This window comes from Carassius carassius, chromosome 30 (assembly GCF_963082965.1).
Source record: "Carassius carassius chromosome 30, fCarCar2.1, whole genome shotgun sequence".
Classification (NCBI taxonomy): domain Eukaryota; kingdom Metazoa; phylum Chordata; class Actinopteri; order Cypriniformes; family Cyprinidae; genus Carassius; species Carassius carassius.
Window position 1 is genome coordinate 12708276 of NC_081784.1, and position 19147 is coordinate 12727422.

The following is a 19147-nucleotide window of genomic DNA, read 5'->3' on the forward strand; positions in this document are numbered from 1 at the left end:
CTTTTCATTATCATTATCATTGGGAGATATGTATTCTGTTTTCAAAGTGAATTTCCTAAGTTTTATTTTATTAAATAACTTGAGGGTGATTAAGATTATGACGTTCAGGATTTTGGTAAACTTAAAAAAAATTCCATTGTAGGATAGCTATTGTACATTATACATCATTGTAATTTGGGCACATACAATACTTTTAAAAGTATTTTAAGTGCCGTGTTTGTTTGCAAAATTATGTTTTTTGTGCCACCCCAAAGTAACTACTGGCCCCTGCCTTGCCACCCCTATGAAGAATTCCTGGCTCCACCACTGAATGTACGCTCTTCTGTGTAAGCCGTGCTGCACGAATGCACTGCTTTTGTTTAAATCAAAGCATATATACACGTAGAAAACATATCCTTAGATTGGAATGGCAGCTCTCCAGGCCTACAAATACACAAACTCTTACATACACACACAAACACAAATGTACATATATGCAGGTATGCATTCACCCCCCGACTCCCCATCACTCGCCTTCGCCGCTTTGTACCGCCAGTCTGACAAGTGGGTCTGTGACCAGCGCTGTAATGGCTGATGGACCGGATGGTTGCTTGCCTGTGCTGGATTACCTCGACCCCACCCCACCCCCCAGTTGCAAAGTCGTGTGTGTGAGGTGTTTTTCCTGTTCTCACACTGTGCTCACAAAGGAGCATAGTCTGGTTGTTTTTTTCTCCTCGCTTCCCTAATGTTATGCTGTATTTCTTCCTCAATTCCATGTCTTCCTGTCCTGTCTACCCCCTTGTCATATTGTATGTTGTGTATATGAATGTATGGACAGGTTGATGGATTTCACTGGTACTTCTGACTAGTGACAATAAAGGACTACTACACTGTTAGACTTTTTATCGTATTTTTGCGGTAACTTACTGGCAGCACTATTGCCAGTAAGTTACTGTAAGTTCCCCTTTACAGTAGCTTACCTGTAAATGTGTTTTACGGTAAGATGCCCTTACCGCAATGTAATTTTACAGTAAGATGCTCTTACCGCGATTTCATTTTACAGTAAGATGCCCTTACCGCAATTTAATTTTACAGTAAGATGCCCTTACCGTGATTTAATTTTACAGTAAGATGCCCTTACCGTGATTTCATTTTACAGTATGATTCCCTTCCCTTCATTTTACAGTATATTAGTCATTTTTTTGTAATTTATTTTATTTTAATAATAATAATAATTTAATATTTATATTTTACATTAATGCTATTGAATTTAACAAATTCCAAAAAAGTGACTTGAGTCCATGTACATCAACATATTGTTTATTGTGCTTTTTTGTCAAACAAAATATTTTATTATAAACAAGTCATCTAATTAAAACAGAACTAAGTTACAAAACAAAAAAAATAAAATAAAAAAAAATTCACAATCAAAAATACACTTCGAAACAGTTCCAAACTTCCACTCCTCCAATCACAGCAGATCACTGGTGTCAGGTGGCATCAATTCCTTTCTGCATATGGGAAGTAGAGAGAGAAACAGGGAGAAAGGGGAAAATAAATAAATAAAGAAAACAAAACAAAACAATTACATCCTTGGAGTAACACACTCACACAGCAAGTTCTACAGATTGTAGCACCAGCACCAGATTTGGTAGCACCGCACATGTGATATGAATTTTACATGTTTTGTCTCTAAGAAATGAACAGGTCCCCATTGACTTCCATAGTATTTAATTTTTTCATACCATAGAATTAAAAGGACTATTTGGTTACCAATATTGTTGGGGGATAGTAAAGCTATCGGGTCAAGAGTAGTGAGTGATTCTCTTTGTCTTTTGTTGTTTGATTGCAATGGCAAACAGCATCAGTATACTGTATATAGGCTACTGTTACTTTAAGACAGAATGCACAGATCCAAAATAATTACTTGCATGCATCCAATTTTTTCCCTATTATTTACGTTCACTTAAGACATGATTGTGGACTATTCAATTTCTGGGCTTACGTGAATACTATTCAGGTCATGCATTTTGACACATACATATGTGTATTTGATCTGTAAAAGCACAGAACTGAAATGGGTGCTCGAATGTTGACAGACTGTGTGCTCACTCTTCGAATGAGTGTGCACAAAGTGCTGCCTGTCAGTATGCAAGTGCTAAATTGAGATATCTTGCATGGTTTATTGCAATTTTAATAACTTACATTTTTGCATTTTGCCTTTTTCTCATTTACCCACATTTCTTTATTGCTCAAATGCATCAGTAACTTTAAGCAGTCATAACACGCAATGCATTGACATGGATTTAACATTTCAGAAAGCAACAAGTGCAAATAAAATGTTAATCTTCTCTGTGGTTGCATTTTAAGACCTTTGAAACCTGGATTTAAGACATTTTGATGCTGATTAAGGCCTTATCTTTTCATTAACAAATTTAAGACATTAAGACTTTTAAAGGATCCACAGGCATATGGAGCCAAAAGAGTCTCAATAAAGATAAATGCACACACTACATTCACATATGCACACATAGGATTCATACATGCACACACATAATTCATAAATACACACACAGGATACAAAAATGCGCACAAAATTCACAAATGCACACACAAAATTTAAAAAAGCACAGAAGATTCAGAAATGCATACAAAATTCAGAAATGCACACAAAATTCAGAAATACACACACAATTCAGAAATGCAAAAAACATTTACAAATGCGCTCAAGATTCACAAATGCACAGGACAAGATTCAGAAATGTATTTCTGATGCACACACACATATATCTTGATTTACAAACTGCTTGCGGTCTGTGAACTTCACTGCATTTGTGTGTGAATTTTGAGACTCCCCTGACTTGGCTCGACACACAAATGCCTTTTTTTAAACAGGGAATGATCTGCAACCAATCAAATATCTCCCTTGTTTTAGCCAATCACAAGAATGCACCCCACGTGGGGGATTGTTTACTTATAAGCCAATCAGCGAACGACTCACTTTCCTCAGCGAACAACTCACTTTCCTCAGCGAACGATTCACTTTCCTCACGCAGTGAACGACTCACTTTCCTCAGCGAACTACTCACTTACCTCACGCAGCCGGCGACCCACTTTGCACAGCCGGAGAGTCACTTTCCTCTCGCAGCGAACGACTCACTTTCCTCAGCGAACGACTCACTTACCTCACGCAGCCGGCGACCCACTTTGCGCAGCCGGACACCCACTTTGCGCAGCAGGAGACTCACTTTCCGCAGCCGGAGAGTCACTTTCCTCTCGCAGCGAATGACTCCCTTTCCTCACGCAGCGAACGATTCACTTTCCTCACGAGTCATGCAGCGAACGACTCACTTTCCTCACGAGTCATGCAGCGAACGACTCACTTTCCTCACGCAGAGAGCAACTCACTTTCCTCAGCGAACGATTCACTTTCCTCTCGCAGCGGACCACTGACTCTCTCTTCATGTAAGGACCGAATATTATAATTAAAGTGACTTCTATATTGCATCCAAAAGAATATTTAGATATATTTAAATATTCAAAAAGGTGTATTTTTTTTTTACTTTCATTAAAATATTTCAATAAAATGAAATAATTGCTTATTGCAAATTTATGAATCCATGGTTAACTTTTTTCTGCAGTCACTGGGCTATATGTATTGAGACATTTTTAAATTTATATTTTGTAAAATATAATAAAAAATAAACCTGAATTGTAATCTAAACATCTGTATTTTCATACAATTTCATAAATAAGTAGGCTATAATATGCTGCACCACAGGCATATCGCGCTGTGTGAACGCGTTCATGTGATTGGCTTATAAGTAAACAATCCCCCGTGGAGTGCGTTCTTGTGATTGGCTAAAACAAGGGAGATATCTGATTGGTTGCAGATCATTCCCTGTTTAAAAAAAGGCAGTGAAGTTCACAGACCGCAAGCAGTTTGTAAATCAAGATATATGTGTGTGTGCATCAGAAATACATTTCTCAATCTTGTCCTGTGCATTTGTGAATCTTGAGCGCATTTGTAAATGTTGTTTGCATTTCTGAATTGTGTGTGTATTTCTGAATTTTGTGTGCATTTCTGAATTTTGTATGCATTTGTGAATCTTCTGTGCTTTTTAAATTTTGTGTGTGCATTTGTAAATTTTGTGCGCATTTGTGTATCCTGTGTTTGTATTTATGAATCATGTGTGTGCACGTATGAATCCATGAATTCATGTATGAATCCATGAATTCATGTATGAATGAATGGACAAATATTTAATGGAACTGCAAAGATTGTGTACTGGTGTTTGACTGATTGTGGTGGCCTGTCTGGGCCAAATTTTTGTCCCAGTCCAGCCCTGCATTAGAAACTTAATTTGCAGTCTTCCATTCAAATTCCGTAAGCCTCTGCAGGAATGTTGCTACCCGGGAGTTGATGGCTGCAACTTTTCTCTGTACAGTTCCACCTGTCTTTCGGCTTTTACCGAATTTTGCAGTGCACTTTGTGCCCTCTTCAGGATTGATCCTGACAAAGAATCTAAAAACAAACACAAGTCTTAAATGTTCATATTAACACATACAGTAGTCATCTTTAAAAGCGGCCCTGTGCATTTATCAATTTTAATGACATGGAGGCAAAGAACCACCCAAAACGAAATGACCCTAAATCATTTAATGCACAGCTAGCCATGGATAATCCCGCTTATACCATGGACATTTGCCAGCACTGACAACTTAAAACTGTTGTTGCTGTTTGCAGAAAGTTCGCAATATTTGACCGGAAGGGACAAATTGACCCAACAACTAATCAATTAATAAAACATTTTGGTTTCTTATAATTTGGCTTTGGCTGCATTGCATGCCATTTTATTTATATTATTCTGAAATGAACGAAATGACTCGAAAAAGATTCTTTAATTTTGCTGAACGAGACTCAAATATCCGAGTCAGTAAAATGATCCAAACTTCCCACTACTACACAGCGGTGTTTCGTTTATGAATGAATCTGCGTTTTCAAACAAATCTAGTGAGTCAATGACCCATTCAAAAAGACAGTCGCTTGCTTTGTTCCTGAATAAATCTGCCGTTTGAACGAACTGACTGAATGAATCATTCAATGACAAAGACAGTGACTTGCTGTCTCCTACTGGCAGTTTTAGTTTAATTTTTAAAGTATTTTTTCAGTTATTTAAATCATTTAATATTTCTATATTCAAAACCTTCTATTTAAAACATTAATCTCATAACATATTGTTATCATAAATTTAAATGCATTCATGCCCCTTCTGAGCCTCATTAAAGTCCCAGTGAACAGAAAGTTGCAAACAACTTTTCTCCAGTGTTGTGAAGTATTTCCATGTGAAACGGAATATTAAATAGAGGGCAGGGTTTTACTTTATTTTTTATTTAATTTTTATTAAGGTTAAATAAATAAAAAAATTACCTAAGTGCTCCTAAAAAGAAATGTAAGTGTAAAGCCCTAAGTTATGCATTACAATATGTTAATGCATCTGAACTGATAGTCAAAACATACTTACAAAGCCAAAGATCCTCAGTGCTTGTGGCTCTTAAAAGAGCCTTTGGGCTGTAGTTAGCTCCTGTTGACACAGGGAAAAGAGAAAAAGAAGAAACATTATTTTTCGTCAATGATTCATGGGTAATGACTATATGAACATGTTAAATCACAGATCTGGGATCACTTACACAATCAGATGACAATCAACACTGAAAAAAGGGAGAAGAAAATCAGTTTTACCAATAATCAGCATAGAATATCTAAAATATTTTGCAATGAATATTTTTCAATTAATCTATTGGTCTGCCTTTACATTGCTTTAAAAGCGTTACTATTTTAACATGTCATATTTCTGTCACGTGCAAAGTGAATCGCATGGTGAACCAGACAGTTTGCAGCATTCAATTGGCTGTCGGTCCAATAAACCTCTTACATCGTGTCTAGACTTTGTTGATGAGAGGATTCGCGAGCCTGCATAATTCGGCACTGAATTAAAATGGCGTTATGAGCAGTGAGTAGATTCTGACTAACTTGAACACCTTTGATAGGTCATTGCGTTCAAGAGACCAGACAACTAACGTTATGTCTGTGAATGGCTACATTGATGCTCACCGCTGCAAAATGCGTTGTAAGATTCATTTGCCATTCACCAGAGAGTGAACACAAATAAGCACTAATATACACTGGAGCTGGAGCGCTTGCCAAATCTGTTGCGCCAATACATTATTTCAGTATCAATTGAGTGTGCTCTTGCTTGCGGTGGACTGGGGAAGAGAGACTGCGAGAGAGTGCGTTTGAGAATTCGCGCCAACGTTACTTTAAATAGCCTAACGTCACACACATTTAACGGCATTCATTTAAATGACGAGTAAAATATACCATAACTGGTCTTAGAAAATACGGAAAACCATTGTTTGTGAAAATACTACATTGGGTCCATCTAAAAGCAGTCAGTCAACTGTATGACATAATGGGATATGAAAGCTGCAGTTTTTGAGGAAAACTAAAAGTTCCTTCAGACTGTCCTGTTAATAATAGCCTATTAGATTGTATTATTTACTTCATAAATTTAGCTATATTTAATTGATATTGGTAATGGTTTACGTTGTAAAAGTAACTTATAAAATAAATTTATTAAGTAAAAAGTACTTACCTCAGAAAAACTCGCAGCTGGCTTCTAGTAGCGATCCACTCTGACAGACGTCAGTTTTGCGCGCACTCGACACGTCACACAAACATCAGTTTACATTCTGCCAGGTTGTTGCGCGGGCTTTGCACGTGAGCAACAATTTAAAATTTGTGAGGTCTAAGCAAAGTTATTATTATTATTATTATTATTATTGTTGTTATTTAAATATCACCACACCTGTGCTCTTATACCTGGCATGAAAATAAAACAAAAAATGCCTAATTTGCCTGTATGGGAACCAGCTGTCGATTACTATTATTATTAGGGCCCGAGCACCGATGGTGAGAGGACCCTATTGTTTCTGCTCCGTTTATTATTATTATCATTATTATTATTGTTGTTGTTGTTGTTGTTGTTGTTTTTTATTGGAGAAAATGCTACTATTAAAATTAACATCCAGTGTGTGAAATGAGAATAATTTTATGATTTTCATCTGCAGAACAAGACGGAAAAAACTATAAAACATTATCATATGACATTTTAATAGGCCTAAAACATTAATACAATATGCATATAGCCCTATGAGTAATACAAGTTGTGGACACAATTACAAAGGCAATTTGCATACAAAAAGGCATACAACTTAATTGTATGTATAGAAATCTGTCTGTCTTCATTTACAGTAGCACTACTGCTTTTGCGTAAACAGTAAAGTACTGTAAATGACCATATACAGTAAGTTACTGTAAAATTCATACAAAATACCCACAATGCAGTGCATATTACAGTAGTTTACCGTCAATAATATAAATGGTATTTTACTGGGCTTTTTTGCGGTAAGTTACTGTAAAATTACGGCAAAGTCTAACAGTGTACTACTACTTATCTTAAATTGTGTTCTGAAGACAAACTCTTTTAAAGAGTACGACATGGGGGTAAGTGATTAAAGACAAAATTTTCATTTTGGGGTGGAGTAACCCTTTAACAATTGCTGTTAGTTTTTGTATTTCTCCCTGTTGCTTTGGTCACCTCTATGAACTTGAGACTTCTCTGTGCTGCTGTGCCTGACGTGGCTATAGATCCAGGTTGTATACAAGACTGTAAAATTGTAATTTGCTGTCGGTTGATTCACATTTCTTTTATTATTAATGAACTTGCTGAAAAGTTATGGATGCTTTGATTCTATGTGGCATTGTTTCATTGTGTGGGAGGAAAAAAAAAGAAGAAAAACAGTTTTCAGAGCACCACTACAGCTTTAGTCTCTAATCTATGGCCGAAGGGTTTTTCTCCCCATCCCCCTCCTCCACGTCTTCCCCATTTACATCGTCAGACCCTGCGAGCTGAACATTGTATTTGACCTTTGCAAAAACAATTTGGAAAGCGGGAGGATCCAGTAGGCGTGAAAATTACTCTGTGGTTAGAAGCCTATAGTGGAGAGACTGTAACTCCCACACTACGAGTGTTTGTGTGTGTGTGTGTGTGTGTGTGTGTGTGTGTGTGTGTGTGTCCGTGTCGAGATTGAGGCCTAACCACCATATTGACTTGAGGCTTGAGGTGTGAGTGAAGTGGCTCTGGGGGTTCAGACAGCCCTCACTGAGCTTCATATATACTTTAGTGAGGGCATCATCATTAACCTCAATATCTCAGCCCATCAATTCAGAATTCACATTAGCTGATATAAAGGCCAGAGTGATAAAAAGGTGAGGGAGAGAGCGAGGACTGGGGGTCTTCTGGGAAGATGAGGTTGTAGGCAACCTTTAGAGAATAAGATCACACAGCAGGAGGGCCGTGATAACACATACACATACACACACACACACACACACACGCACACACACACACGCACACACGCGCGTGTAATTCAGAGGATGAATGGCAAATAATCATCATCCGTCACTTTGACGGACTGGGTTGTAAATTTTCTGTCATGCTCCATTGTTATTTTCATTTTCCTGAAAATTATATAGATGTATGGCATTTCATTTATATGTTAACATTTGTTCTTGACATAGCCAATACTACGAATATTTTTACTAATTGAAAATGACTAGTCATAGCCTCTGCATGCAGAACCCACACTTTCTTCTGTGGGTAGTTAACCTAGCTGTCACATGCGCTACCGTTCAAAAGCTAGGGGTCAGGTAGATTCTTTGAAAGAGATTAATAGTTTTCAGCAAGGAATAATACATTAAATGGATCAAAACTGACAATAAACTTTTTTTTTTAAAAGACGTCTATTTCAGATCAGTGCTGTGCTTTTGAAGTTTTTATTCATAGAAGAATCCAGAAAAAAAGATAACATGATTCCACAGAAATATTAAGCAACACAACAATTTTCAACATTGATAATAATAGCAACTGTTTCTTTAGCAGCAAATCAGCATATTAGAATGATTTCTGAAGGATCCCTGAAGACTGGTAATGGCTGCTGAAAATTCTGCTTTGTCATCACAAGAATAAATTACTTTTCAGAATGTATTAAATTAGAAAACATAGTGTATAAATGCAGTGTAATTTGTGCTATACCAATTAAAAAGTAAGTCTATATCAATTTGTTTAGGTCTGTAACCAATTAAATGGAGGCTACAGTCAAAGTTCATAAGTATTTATAAAATTAAAATCAAGCAATTCTGTAAATCTGACTTTATTAATTTGAGTGCAAAGGCAATTGATTGGAAAAGCCCAAAATGTTAATTGCTGAGCTTTCTGGTTTTCAAATCACACATTATTATTGTTCTGTTAAAGATTTGTGTAGTATTTTTAAATTGTATTTACTACAAAAATTCAATTATTAACAAGTAGCTTAGTAATACATTTCAGTTAAAATATTTAAAATTCCCTAAAACAAGATGAATTTGCTTGTGAAGCAACACTGCAAAAGAAATTAAGATTTGGGGGCAATCTGTATCTGTTATACGAGTGTATTTTGTCGTACTGCACTGTCAGATTTGTTTTTCACTTTTTTTTAGTGAAGTATAAGCATTAAAACAGACGAAAAGACCAAATATACCTTTAATAAAGTTGCATTCACTGAAATCTTAATTTTATGCAGTGTTGCTTCTCAAGTAAATTTATCTCATTACAAGAATTCTTGCTGGAGACTCGTCTAAACTCATTTAGAAATCTGTTTTTGTGGTGTTAACTTTACATGAAAGAGATGTTTTAGCTTTACCAAGTGCTGTGTTGCAGGTTCTTGGCTTTTTCCTTGTATTTATGTGTTTGGAAAGGGACGGCAAAAAATATAAACATAGATGTTTCCAATTAATGCATTGTACCAGATTTAGCCAATGGCTAATTTGAATCTGCAGTCCCTTGGGAGGTCACCATTACCAAAACTCTCCCAGTTTTGCAATATGGTTACCTGATTTATTGAACAATATAATTACACTAAGAATTTCTTATTTCTCTCCCCAAATCCTCACTCACATTTATTTTTGTTGGAGCACACATTTTTGTCCTTTTTTCTTCAGTTCTTGCCCCTATTAGCTTCCTTTACTGTCTTTTTCTTTCTAAAATAAGAAAATGCAATAGACTAGTTACCTGATTTTATATTTGTCAGAATAGCTAATGCAATTTTCGGTCAATGTTTTTAAACTTCGGTAAATGGCAGAAAACTTATGGTTAATGCAACATCTGCTGTAATTATACAGTTTTTAATACAGAGACAAACATATCTTGTTCCACTGCTTTCCTCCATCATAGCACTTAATGTTTGTGCTCCGTTACTTTTTCACCACCACCTTCCTCTTCTTGCCCGACCGTCAATTTAATTAAGTGCAGCTGCCACATAAAAAATAAATAAATAAAATGTTTCTGTCTGGCAACTGAGGATTTTGACCCCTCAAAGTACATTTCTGTAGCTTTCACAAAAGCAGTGTCTAGGAAGGAACATGGTGGATGTGTGTGTATGTAGACAGGCAAGCGTGGAAGTATCAGCGCAGTGCGTTGACAGTTTGTGATGGGCCAGAAGCTCGGCCCAGAACCCCCTGCAGTGCATCATTCACAGAAGTGAGCCCTTGCACCAGCGTTCCCTCTCCCTAGCCACACGTCTATTGTTGATCTGTTTAATTTTCATGCCTGTCCATCCCATCTAATGCTAACAAAGGCTTTTGACTGGAAAATAACCACCACCCATCACATACATAAAACAGATTACAGTGGCCATGTTTACTGTGAAATGATTAAAAATGCACACTCACACATCCAAACATATGCAAGACATTGCATGGGCTTGCAGCACATAAACAAGCTCTGTTTTCTTCATCTTTTTGTCTTCATCTCTTTTCCATCGCTTCAGGCCTTCAGCAGGCCCACAATTTACATTGTAATACTAGTCATTCACAAAATTCTACACACTCCCTGCCTCTTACGGATTCATTTATTTTATATTTTGGCTAGTTAATGTAGTTAACAAAACGACACATAAAAATGTTTGTGTAGTTCTATATAATTTGTTTTTATTTTTCAGTGTTATTTTTATGTGATATTTTCCAGTCCTTTCTGTTTTTGTCAACATAAAATTTCTAATTAAAATCTGATAATTATTGTTATGATGTGCCTTTTTCATCTTGTCTTTGTTGACAAACAAGTACCTTTGTCAGTGTTAAAGAAGACAAGACAAAAAAATGTGCACCATGTCGACATTTTGTGCTGAAAATACACTACTGTTGTGTTGTTTGTTTGATCAAAAATACAGTAAACGTGAAATATGATTATAATTTAGAATAACTGAAAATTATTTTAATAAGAAAATGTATTTTACCAAATTTTAAAATAACTTTTTTAAATATGTTCATTAAAAAAAATATATTACTGACCAACATTTCTGAATGTGTATGGCGAGAAAAAATAACACTGCAAGATATTAGCAGTAGACTGACAGTATAAATAAAAAATAAAATAAAAAAAACTATCCAGTCATATGCTGCGAGTTAACTCGCTTGAGTGTCTTTTAGTTAGTGTTCAACCACTAAAAATAATTCAAAGAAAAAAAAAATATTTAAAATGTTATTTTTAATTGTGATGTGATGCAAAAACTAGAATACATTTAAATACAAACAAACAAACAAAAATTATTACAACTATATGTTTTGGGTGTGTGAGTACTGCTATATATGGTTTATGAGGACACAAATGTTTATAACGAAATGGGTAATACAACGTAAGCATGGTTTATGAGGACACTTCCTTTGTCCCCATAAAACAAAAGGCTTAAAAAACATGTTTTTAAAACATGTAAAAATTAAAAAATTGCTAGTAGTTTTCTGTAAGGGGTAGATTTAGGTGTTGATGTAGGGCGATAGGAAATACAGTTTGTACAGTATAAAAACCATTATGTCTATGGAGAATCCCCATAAACCACAAGTGTGTGTGTGTGTGTGAGAGAGAGAGAGAGAGAAAAGTCACGTTGCTCCCAGTATATAGCTCAGATGTTTAAAACATGCAACAGTGTTCTGAAAAATCTATGCAGAAAAAGCAGAAAATGTCCCCAGGTTCAGTATGGGCCTGGCCATCAGTCTGTCATTCGTCCTGTATCTCAGAGTTTTCAGGCGTCAGCTGCATTGAGCTGCAGCGCTGCCCTTGTGCCGCAGGAAGTCCGGACTCAGAGAGAGCGTGTGGATTAACAGCTGATTAAAGTGGAATTTGAATAAAGTAATCAGTGATGTAAGTGCCTGTGCTGATTACGAGCCAAAGACTCCTCAGGCCACCCCAGTTTAGATCCCTGATAAGCACAATGATGAACTATAATTGATGATAAGCATATTAAATGATAACCCAGTCTTGTTTTCTCCCCCCATGGCACAGGCCTGAGTCTCTTCATTCTGTGCATCCACTGGCAGATGCTGCCATGCTTCCATTAACCGCTGGCTGTGGTTAATGCTGCTTTAATTACTGGAAACTGAATGAGTTTGACTGCTTATCATGTTCTGTAACAGGGGTTTAATTTATTACATCCACCTTTCGTTTTTGGCGACTAAAGCCCGTAACGCTGCTCGGTCAGTCAGATTAGAAGTTTGGCACTAGTTGTTGTAAAATATTAAATAGGTTTGCATTGTATCAGTACAGAGCCTCATTGTTAGTTATTGTGTGCAGCAATGGGAACTGGTCTAACAAACCTTCAAAGCACTTCTGGTATTTTTCCCTCACCTGTCTTTCTGTTTCACGCTGTGTTTTCACTAATAATTAATAGCCCTGCTCTGGGCTCTGTGGAGTGAGGGCTTTGTCCTGGTCTCAGAGTTTGTAAAGGAACTGTGCTACAGGAAGTGGCATGTGCCCACTCATGAGTTCAAGAACTCACTGTACTTTCAGCAGAGAGCTTCCTTCCACTATCATTATTTCTGTGCTGCAGAAGAACAGCATCTCTTCCATTCCTCAAGATACAGGCTACCCTTCTCTCCATATTGCTTTTTTATTTAATCTCCTAATCATTCTTCCAATCTTCTGATAATGATCTTCTAATCATTTGTAATCTACAGTTTGTTACTTAATGTTTTTTCTTTTATATTTCACAGACAAGAAAACACTATGTCGGTATTTTGTTGACAGGACTGTGCTGTATTGTTCGGTGTCTTGTCCATTTTGTTGGATCCTTTGCAATATTGTGCCATTTAAACCATTGTTTCTGTTCTTAGTTATTGATAATAGCTAAGCCTATTTATAGTAAATAATTATAATTATTGTAAAACTATAAATTGATTAGGATTTTGTTTATTTTAAAGTGGTTTCAGTAGTGGTCAATAAAAAGTTGCCATTTTTTATGTACATTATAATAGTAACTGTTTTTTTGGCAGAACTATGGTTATGGTAAATTCGTTTTTTTCTTTAACCTAAAGGCTGTCTTTGAATATTGATTGAAATGTTTATTTGACATTTCTTTTTCTTTATTTGTATTTTCTTTTACTTTTATTTGACTTCGCATTAAGTATTTTTCTCTGCTTTGCTCATTCACTTTTTTATTTTACTTATTTATATAGTTATTTATTTTTCTCCCATTTCACTATATTTTTCTATGTTGGTTGTGTTCAGCTCAATTTGGTTTGAATATTTTACATGTCTTCCTCCTCGATAATCACCTGCACACGGTTTGAAAAAACACATTGATCATTTCTTGGTCTTTCAGCATCTACAAAAATTACATAACAGTCTATGAATGCAAAATAGGTTACAGACTCATATCCCCCTCTCCAATATTCATAGCTGCAATACAAGTTGTGAGTGCCCAGCCAAGTACATTCAGCTTTGCATCAGTCCAGAGCAAAGTGTAGAAGGAGTCCCTGTTCATAGTGCCTGAGCGGCGTTCACATGAGCATCTCCCTCTGATGCTGTTTGCATGGCACGGGTGTGTTGCGTGTGAGGGAATGTGACCCAAATGGAATTATTCTTCCATCAAAGGGAGGGATCCATGAATTAGAAATGACCTTGATTGGAGAGGCCCCAGAGACAGTTCAAGCTATTTCACACCCGTTCACTGAACGGCTTTCGAGAGTGATGGAGGCAGTTAGGAAAGGCTGAGAGAGAGAGGATGAGATGGACCGGAAGAGTTGTTGGAGGAGTTTAGAAGTAATGATTAACTATGCATAAATAAAAGCATAGTGTGAAGAAAAAGCAGAAAACTGTAGTCTTCAGTGTTATGTTAGTATTATTTATATATTACATTTACATTTAATCACTTAGCAGATACTTTTATCAAAAGTGACATTTTGATGTTTAATTTCATGTATTAATTTATATTATATTAATATTAGCTTTTATTTTCATTGTTATATTTTTATATTTAAATTACTGTTCAGTATTATAACAGTATTTAATACTTTTTTGTAAATTTATCTGTGATGTTTTGTGGTTACATAATTAATTTTGGGGCAAAAATAGCTTTTTGGCCTGCGCACCTCATTAAGATTAAAAAATTAAATTTGTCCCTTGAGGCTAAAGAGACCCTTGCTGTGTTGCCCCAGATCTTCCCAAAGTTGACTATCCCTGCTTTACAAGGTGTGATGTGTGCCGTAAGCCTTTTGTATTTCAGTGTATCTGTCTTGTGAATGTTTTGTTTGCTTGTCTTAGCCTGTGTTTCCGTCACCTGAAGTAGAAAATACATTCTTGAAGGATTTCACCTTCAAAGTCGTCTGTCAAAGTGTGCGTCTGTCAAAGTTAACAAATGGTAGAGCACCTAAGCCCTCAATTCATACATAATTCAACCAAACCCAACCGTTTTAATATTACGGTTTTCAATCATAGTGCTGTATTTTTTTTTATTTCTTTTTTTTGTTTTTTTTGTGAAGGGCAGCTGTACATCACATTCCTTCCTATGTGCCTCTCTGCTTGTGTACTACAATAAAAAAGGTCACAAGTTAAAAAGACTTGACCTTGTATTCAGAAGCTGACATGCAAGGCTGGATAAGCTTTTCATCGCTAAAAGATTAAGATTCAATTCACTTTAATTCAATTTACAACTTTCTCTCAAGAGCTCAGGACCTAGTGATGTATAAAACACACTTCTGATAGCTTTCATAATTCAGGAGCTTGTAAAATTAAGAACGATCGATGTAATTTCTCATTAGAAACTGCTTTTGATGACTTTGGAATCAGAAAAAGTGTTTTTTCATTAGGCAACCATTTTTTTTTTCTTTACCCCACAGCTAAATGGATCCGAATCTCAAGCTCGCTGGAGAACAGCAAATTTATTTTTCCCATTTAATCCTCTACCCACGATGCACCTGGCTCAACACTTCACCACAAGCCTTGCCTGCAGATGCTCATTAGAGTGCTTGTGTTGGCTCTGTCCCGTTTTTCAATCACTCAAATTCAATCTTTTGCCAAAAACAATTGCGCAATGATGACGTTAAGTGACACATCTAGACAAATTCGCATTTATCATTCTCTTTTATTGTGCTAATAAGGCAGATGTCAGACACTGGTGGTTTTATTCAGATTTGACAGCACAGTCTGGCTGGGTTTGTGTCTGTTCTGACGTGTTTTGCCCTTTTGTCTTCCCAGTCTTTTGCCACTCCCTCAAGAAAAACGCAACCCAATTCTGTCCTGTTGAGTTTGCTTGTGTATTTGTGTATATATTTGAGGGTGGTTGGTTTAGAATGAGGTTTTGAAAGGCCTCCGTCTGGCTTTGATCCAGGCTTTAACCCAGAGCCCATCGATTGGCCGTTCAGACCGGATTACAGTTAGTCTTCTCAGCCCGAGATGCCTCTTTCTTCCCATCACAAATCACAGGCCTCAAAAGCGCCTTTGAACTGAATTTCCAAAGTGGCATGGTCAGTCGACACCTGTGAGGTGCAGTCGGGCATCAGTCAGGCAATGAACAAATAGAGCGAGTGAGCTATTTTGGCACCGCATTGCATTATCTATTCATACAATTTGCAGAGTGCCTAACTAGCAAAGTTAAAACACAGAAGCCGTGTATACATAGCATCTGAAGGCTGTTTTTTTGTGAAGAACAACATTCGAATCAGAACAACAACTGGTGGCCTATTAGGCTGATGTCACTTTTGTAATTGTGATCCCAAAAAATCTTCTCGCTAACACTCCCTTTTTTTTGTCTCCCTTCATCTTAGAAAAGAGAGGACAACCAGACAGATTCCAGAATCAGTCCTAAGAAGATTGCAGAGCCCGCCATCGACCTGTTAGGCCTTGGTAAGACATGATTAATTGATTACTCATCTCATTGCTGATCAGGGAATCTGATATATCTAAGATAGGCTGGAACAAAAAGACTTCAAGGTCATTTTACACACAAAAAAAAAATTTAAGTGGTGGGAGGTAGTGAAATGGAAGACCAATTTATGCACTTAACATGTGTCATTGACTAATCTAATGGGATTTTACAGACAAATCAATCTTACAGAGTTTATATTTATGTAGTGATGTGTGATACATTCATCTGTTTCAGACCTTTCCACTCATCCACCATATTTATGACCAACAGCAGGGCAATGTGATAATGGTGAATACAAAAACAAATGAACGTAGATGTACTCTGAAGGTTTGCGGATTCAGCACATAAATGTTCATCAGTGTTTTTAAGAATATAGTATAATATAGTAAAATAGTAATATAGCGAAATATAGTAAAAGTAGAAATTTTGTGAAATATTATTTAAATTAAAACAACCATTTTCTGTTTAAAATAATATTTTTAAATGTAATTTTACATTTTAAATGACATTTAAATGACATGTGATGGAAAAGCTGTTACTGGCCATTACTCCAGTCTTCAGTGTCACATGATCCATCAAACTCAAAATGAATATCAATCATACTGTACATTGTAGAGCTGTGATGCCTAAATTCACTTGTTGCATTTAAAATAATCGGTCTTTTGTTTTTAATGTTTTTTTTTTTTTTCATTTTTCTAGAGAAAATGGTATCTCTTTTTTATTTTTTTATTTTTTTATTTTTTATTATTAGGTCAGCAAGTACTCAAGGAACAGTTACAAGACAACGTGTTGCTGTACACTTAAGCGACATGTTTTAAAGTCTGTTTTAAGGCTTGGATAGTGGAACACACTGACTGTTATTACTGTCTAGATGAAGGTTCAGGGAAGCACACTGCTAGTTTAGTCCTGGCGGTATTGATCAGGCCAGCAACTCGAGCCCTTGAGATGACCAAACACAACTGATGTTATATTACTTTCTGGGAAATTAAAGTTTCTGTTTGCTGCCCTGGAGCTTTCCATTGTCGCTCTGACTTGTTTTTATCACCCTCTCACTCACTTTCTCTCTCTCTCTCTCTCTCTCTCTCTCATTCGATATTTCTCACTCTCTCAATCTCGATCTGCTAAAGTTGTCCATTATGATGAGTGAGAGAGACGGAGAGTGGGCGAGAATATATACATTTCCACAAATGTGTGTGTCCTAGTCAAGGAGGTTAGAGTGTTTAGATGAACGTCTTCAGCTTGGGGGCAGTAGGGGTCAGTGCTGATGAACAGAGGCTGGAGATGATGGTGTTGAAACTGAGACATGCATCTTATTGATGTGTTTTTGCTCAAGGCCCCAGCATCTTTTCCCACTCTTCCATGCCAGCAACAGGCTCCAGCACTGTGTTCAGACAATAGACATTTTGTCTCTCTCTTTCTGTCAGTGTGGCTGTTGATAAAAAATGTATCAAATTGCTTGCATCATATGCTTGATTTTAGTCAAATGAATCACAATTAATCAGCACTATATCAATACATTTGCATTCTGTCTGTATTAAATGTGTATTTGGCTCTGTTTACACCTTTTGTTAACATCCATCTCAGGAGATTCATTTTAGAATGGTTTAGATCTAGTATTATTCATTGCTGTCGAATCGATTAATCGTGATTAATCACATATAGTGTTGTCAAAAGACCCGGTACTTCCGTACCAAGTCGGTACTAAAAAAAAATTAAATTTCACGGTACCAGGTTTCTTTAAGTACCGGTGGTACCGAGTACCCGGTAAACCCGGTTCATGACGCAATACAGCGGACGGAAACTCAAAATGAAACGTACATTTTAATATGAACAGTCACGGAATTTGTCAAAGTTAGTATAAATTTATCCAATCAAATCTCCATATGGACCAGTATCTGTAAATGTTAAGTTGCAAAAGTTGGTTGAAATATGAATCCTGCATGTTTCGCGCGTCTCTGTGTGAATGAATGAATTGCAGAGATGTGTGGGTTTGTTTACTACATAGACTGAAGCGCATGACACTTGCAGTAATTTCAGCATCTGCCGTCTCAATGAGGACATAAATACATAAATCACTTCACAAGCATTTTACCGTTTCATGTGAGTAAAACCAGTGTCAATTTAAAGGTATTCACGGAAACCCATCAAAATAAAAGTTCATTTTTACATAAAGGCATTGTACTAGAAATATTACTATTATTTAGTAGAATGTATGTGATACTGCTACTACTGTTGAAAAAATTTATAAAACTTTATTTTTTAAAGAAATAAATCACACACTATTTCTTCCATGTTTTAATTTTAATAGCAAATCCCCTTTATTTACCAAAAAATAAAATGTGTTTAAATTTCATTAATTAAAAGACAAATTAAATTTGGGTGAAACTTGTTTACTGTTTTTCATAATTATATTACTTGTAGAAAAACTTTAAACACAATTGTAAATAAGTAGAAAGAATGGCATTGTTTTTTTTTAAATTTATTTAGTTTTTAGTTCTCTTACGAGAGCTCTCTCATACTGCGTCTTAGCTAAGACGCTACGGGGAAAGTCTCTTTTCACGAAATACTGAAAAAAAAATTATCCTTAATTTTGTATTTTTGTAAAGCGCATTTGCAGCAGTACACAGCCATAGGCGAGACGGCTCGTTCGCTCATTGGCTTGTTCTGCAGCAACTGCACAGCCTATCAAGCGCGGGCTGATCAGACCAATAAGGGCGCCTCGCGCCCTTCTTGCCACTTCCCGCCGAAACAGGTGTGGCCCAACCTATAAAAGGAGCTCGAAAAGGCTGACTCACCTGATTTTTCATCTCTTCAGCGAAGCTCACGCATCGCTGGATCACGGAGGAAGCAAGCGCCGTCTGAGAAAGCATAT

General features: G+C 36.4%; 1 protein-coding gene across 9 annotated transcripts in view; it reads left to right on the forward strand.

Moving 5' to 3' along the window:
• Positions 1-19147, forward strand: part of LOC132110656 (stromal membrane-associated protein 1-like) — a 111453-nt gene that overhangs the window by 66125 nt on the left and 26181 nt on the right. For all 9 annotated transcript variants that reach the window (XM_059517442.1, XM_059517443.1, XM_059517447.1 and 6 more), the window contains one exon: positions 16175-16253. In XM_059517442.1, coding sequence (XP_059373425.1) covers positions 16175-16253 — 79 coding nt within the window. The remainder of the gene's footprint in view (positions 1-16174; positions 16254-19147) is intronic.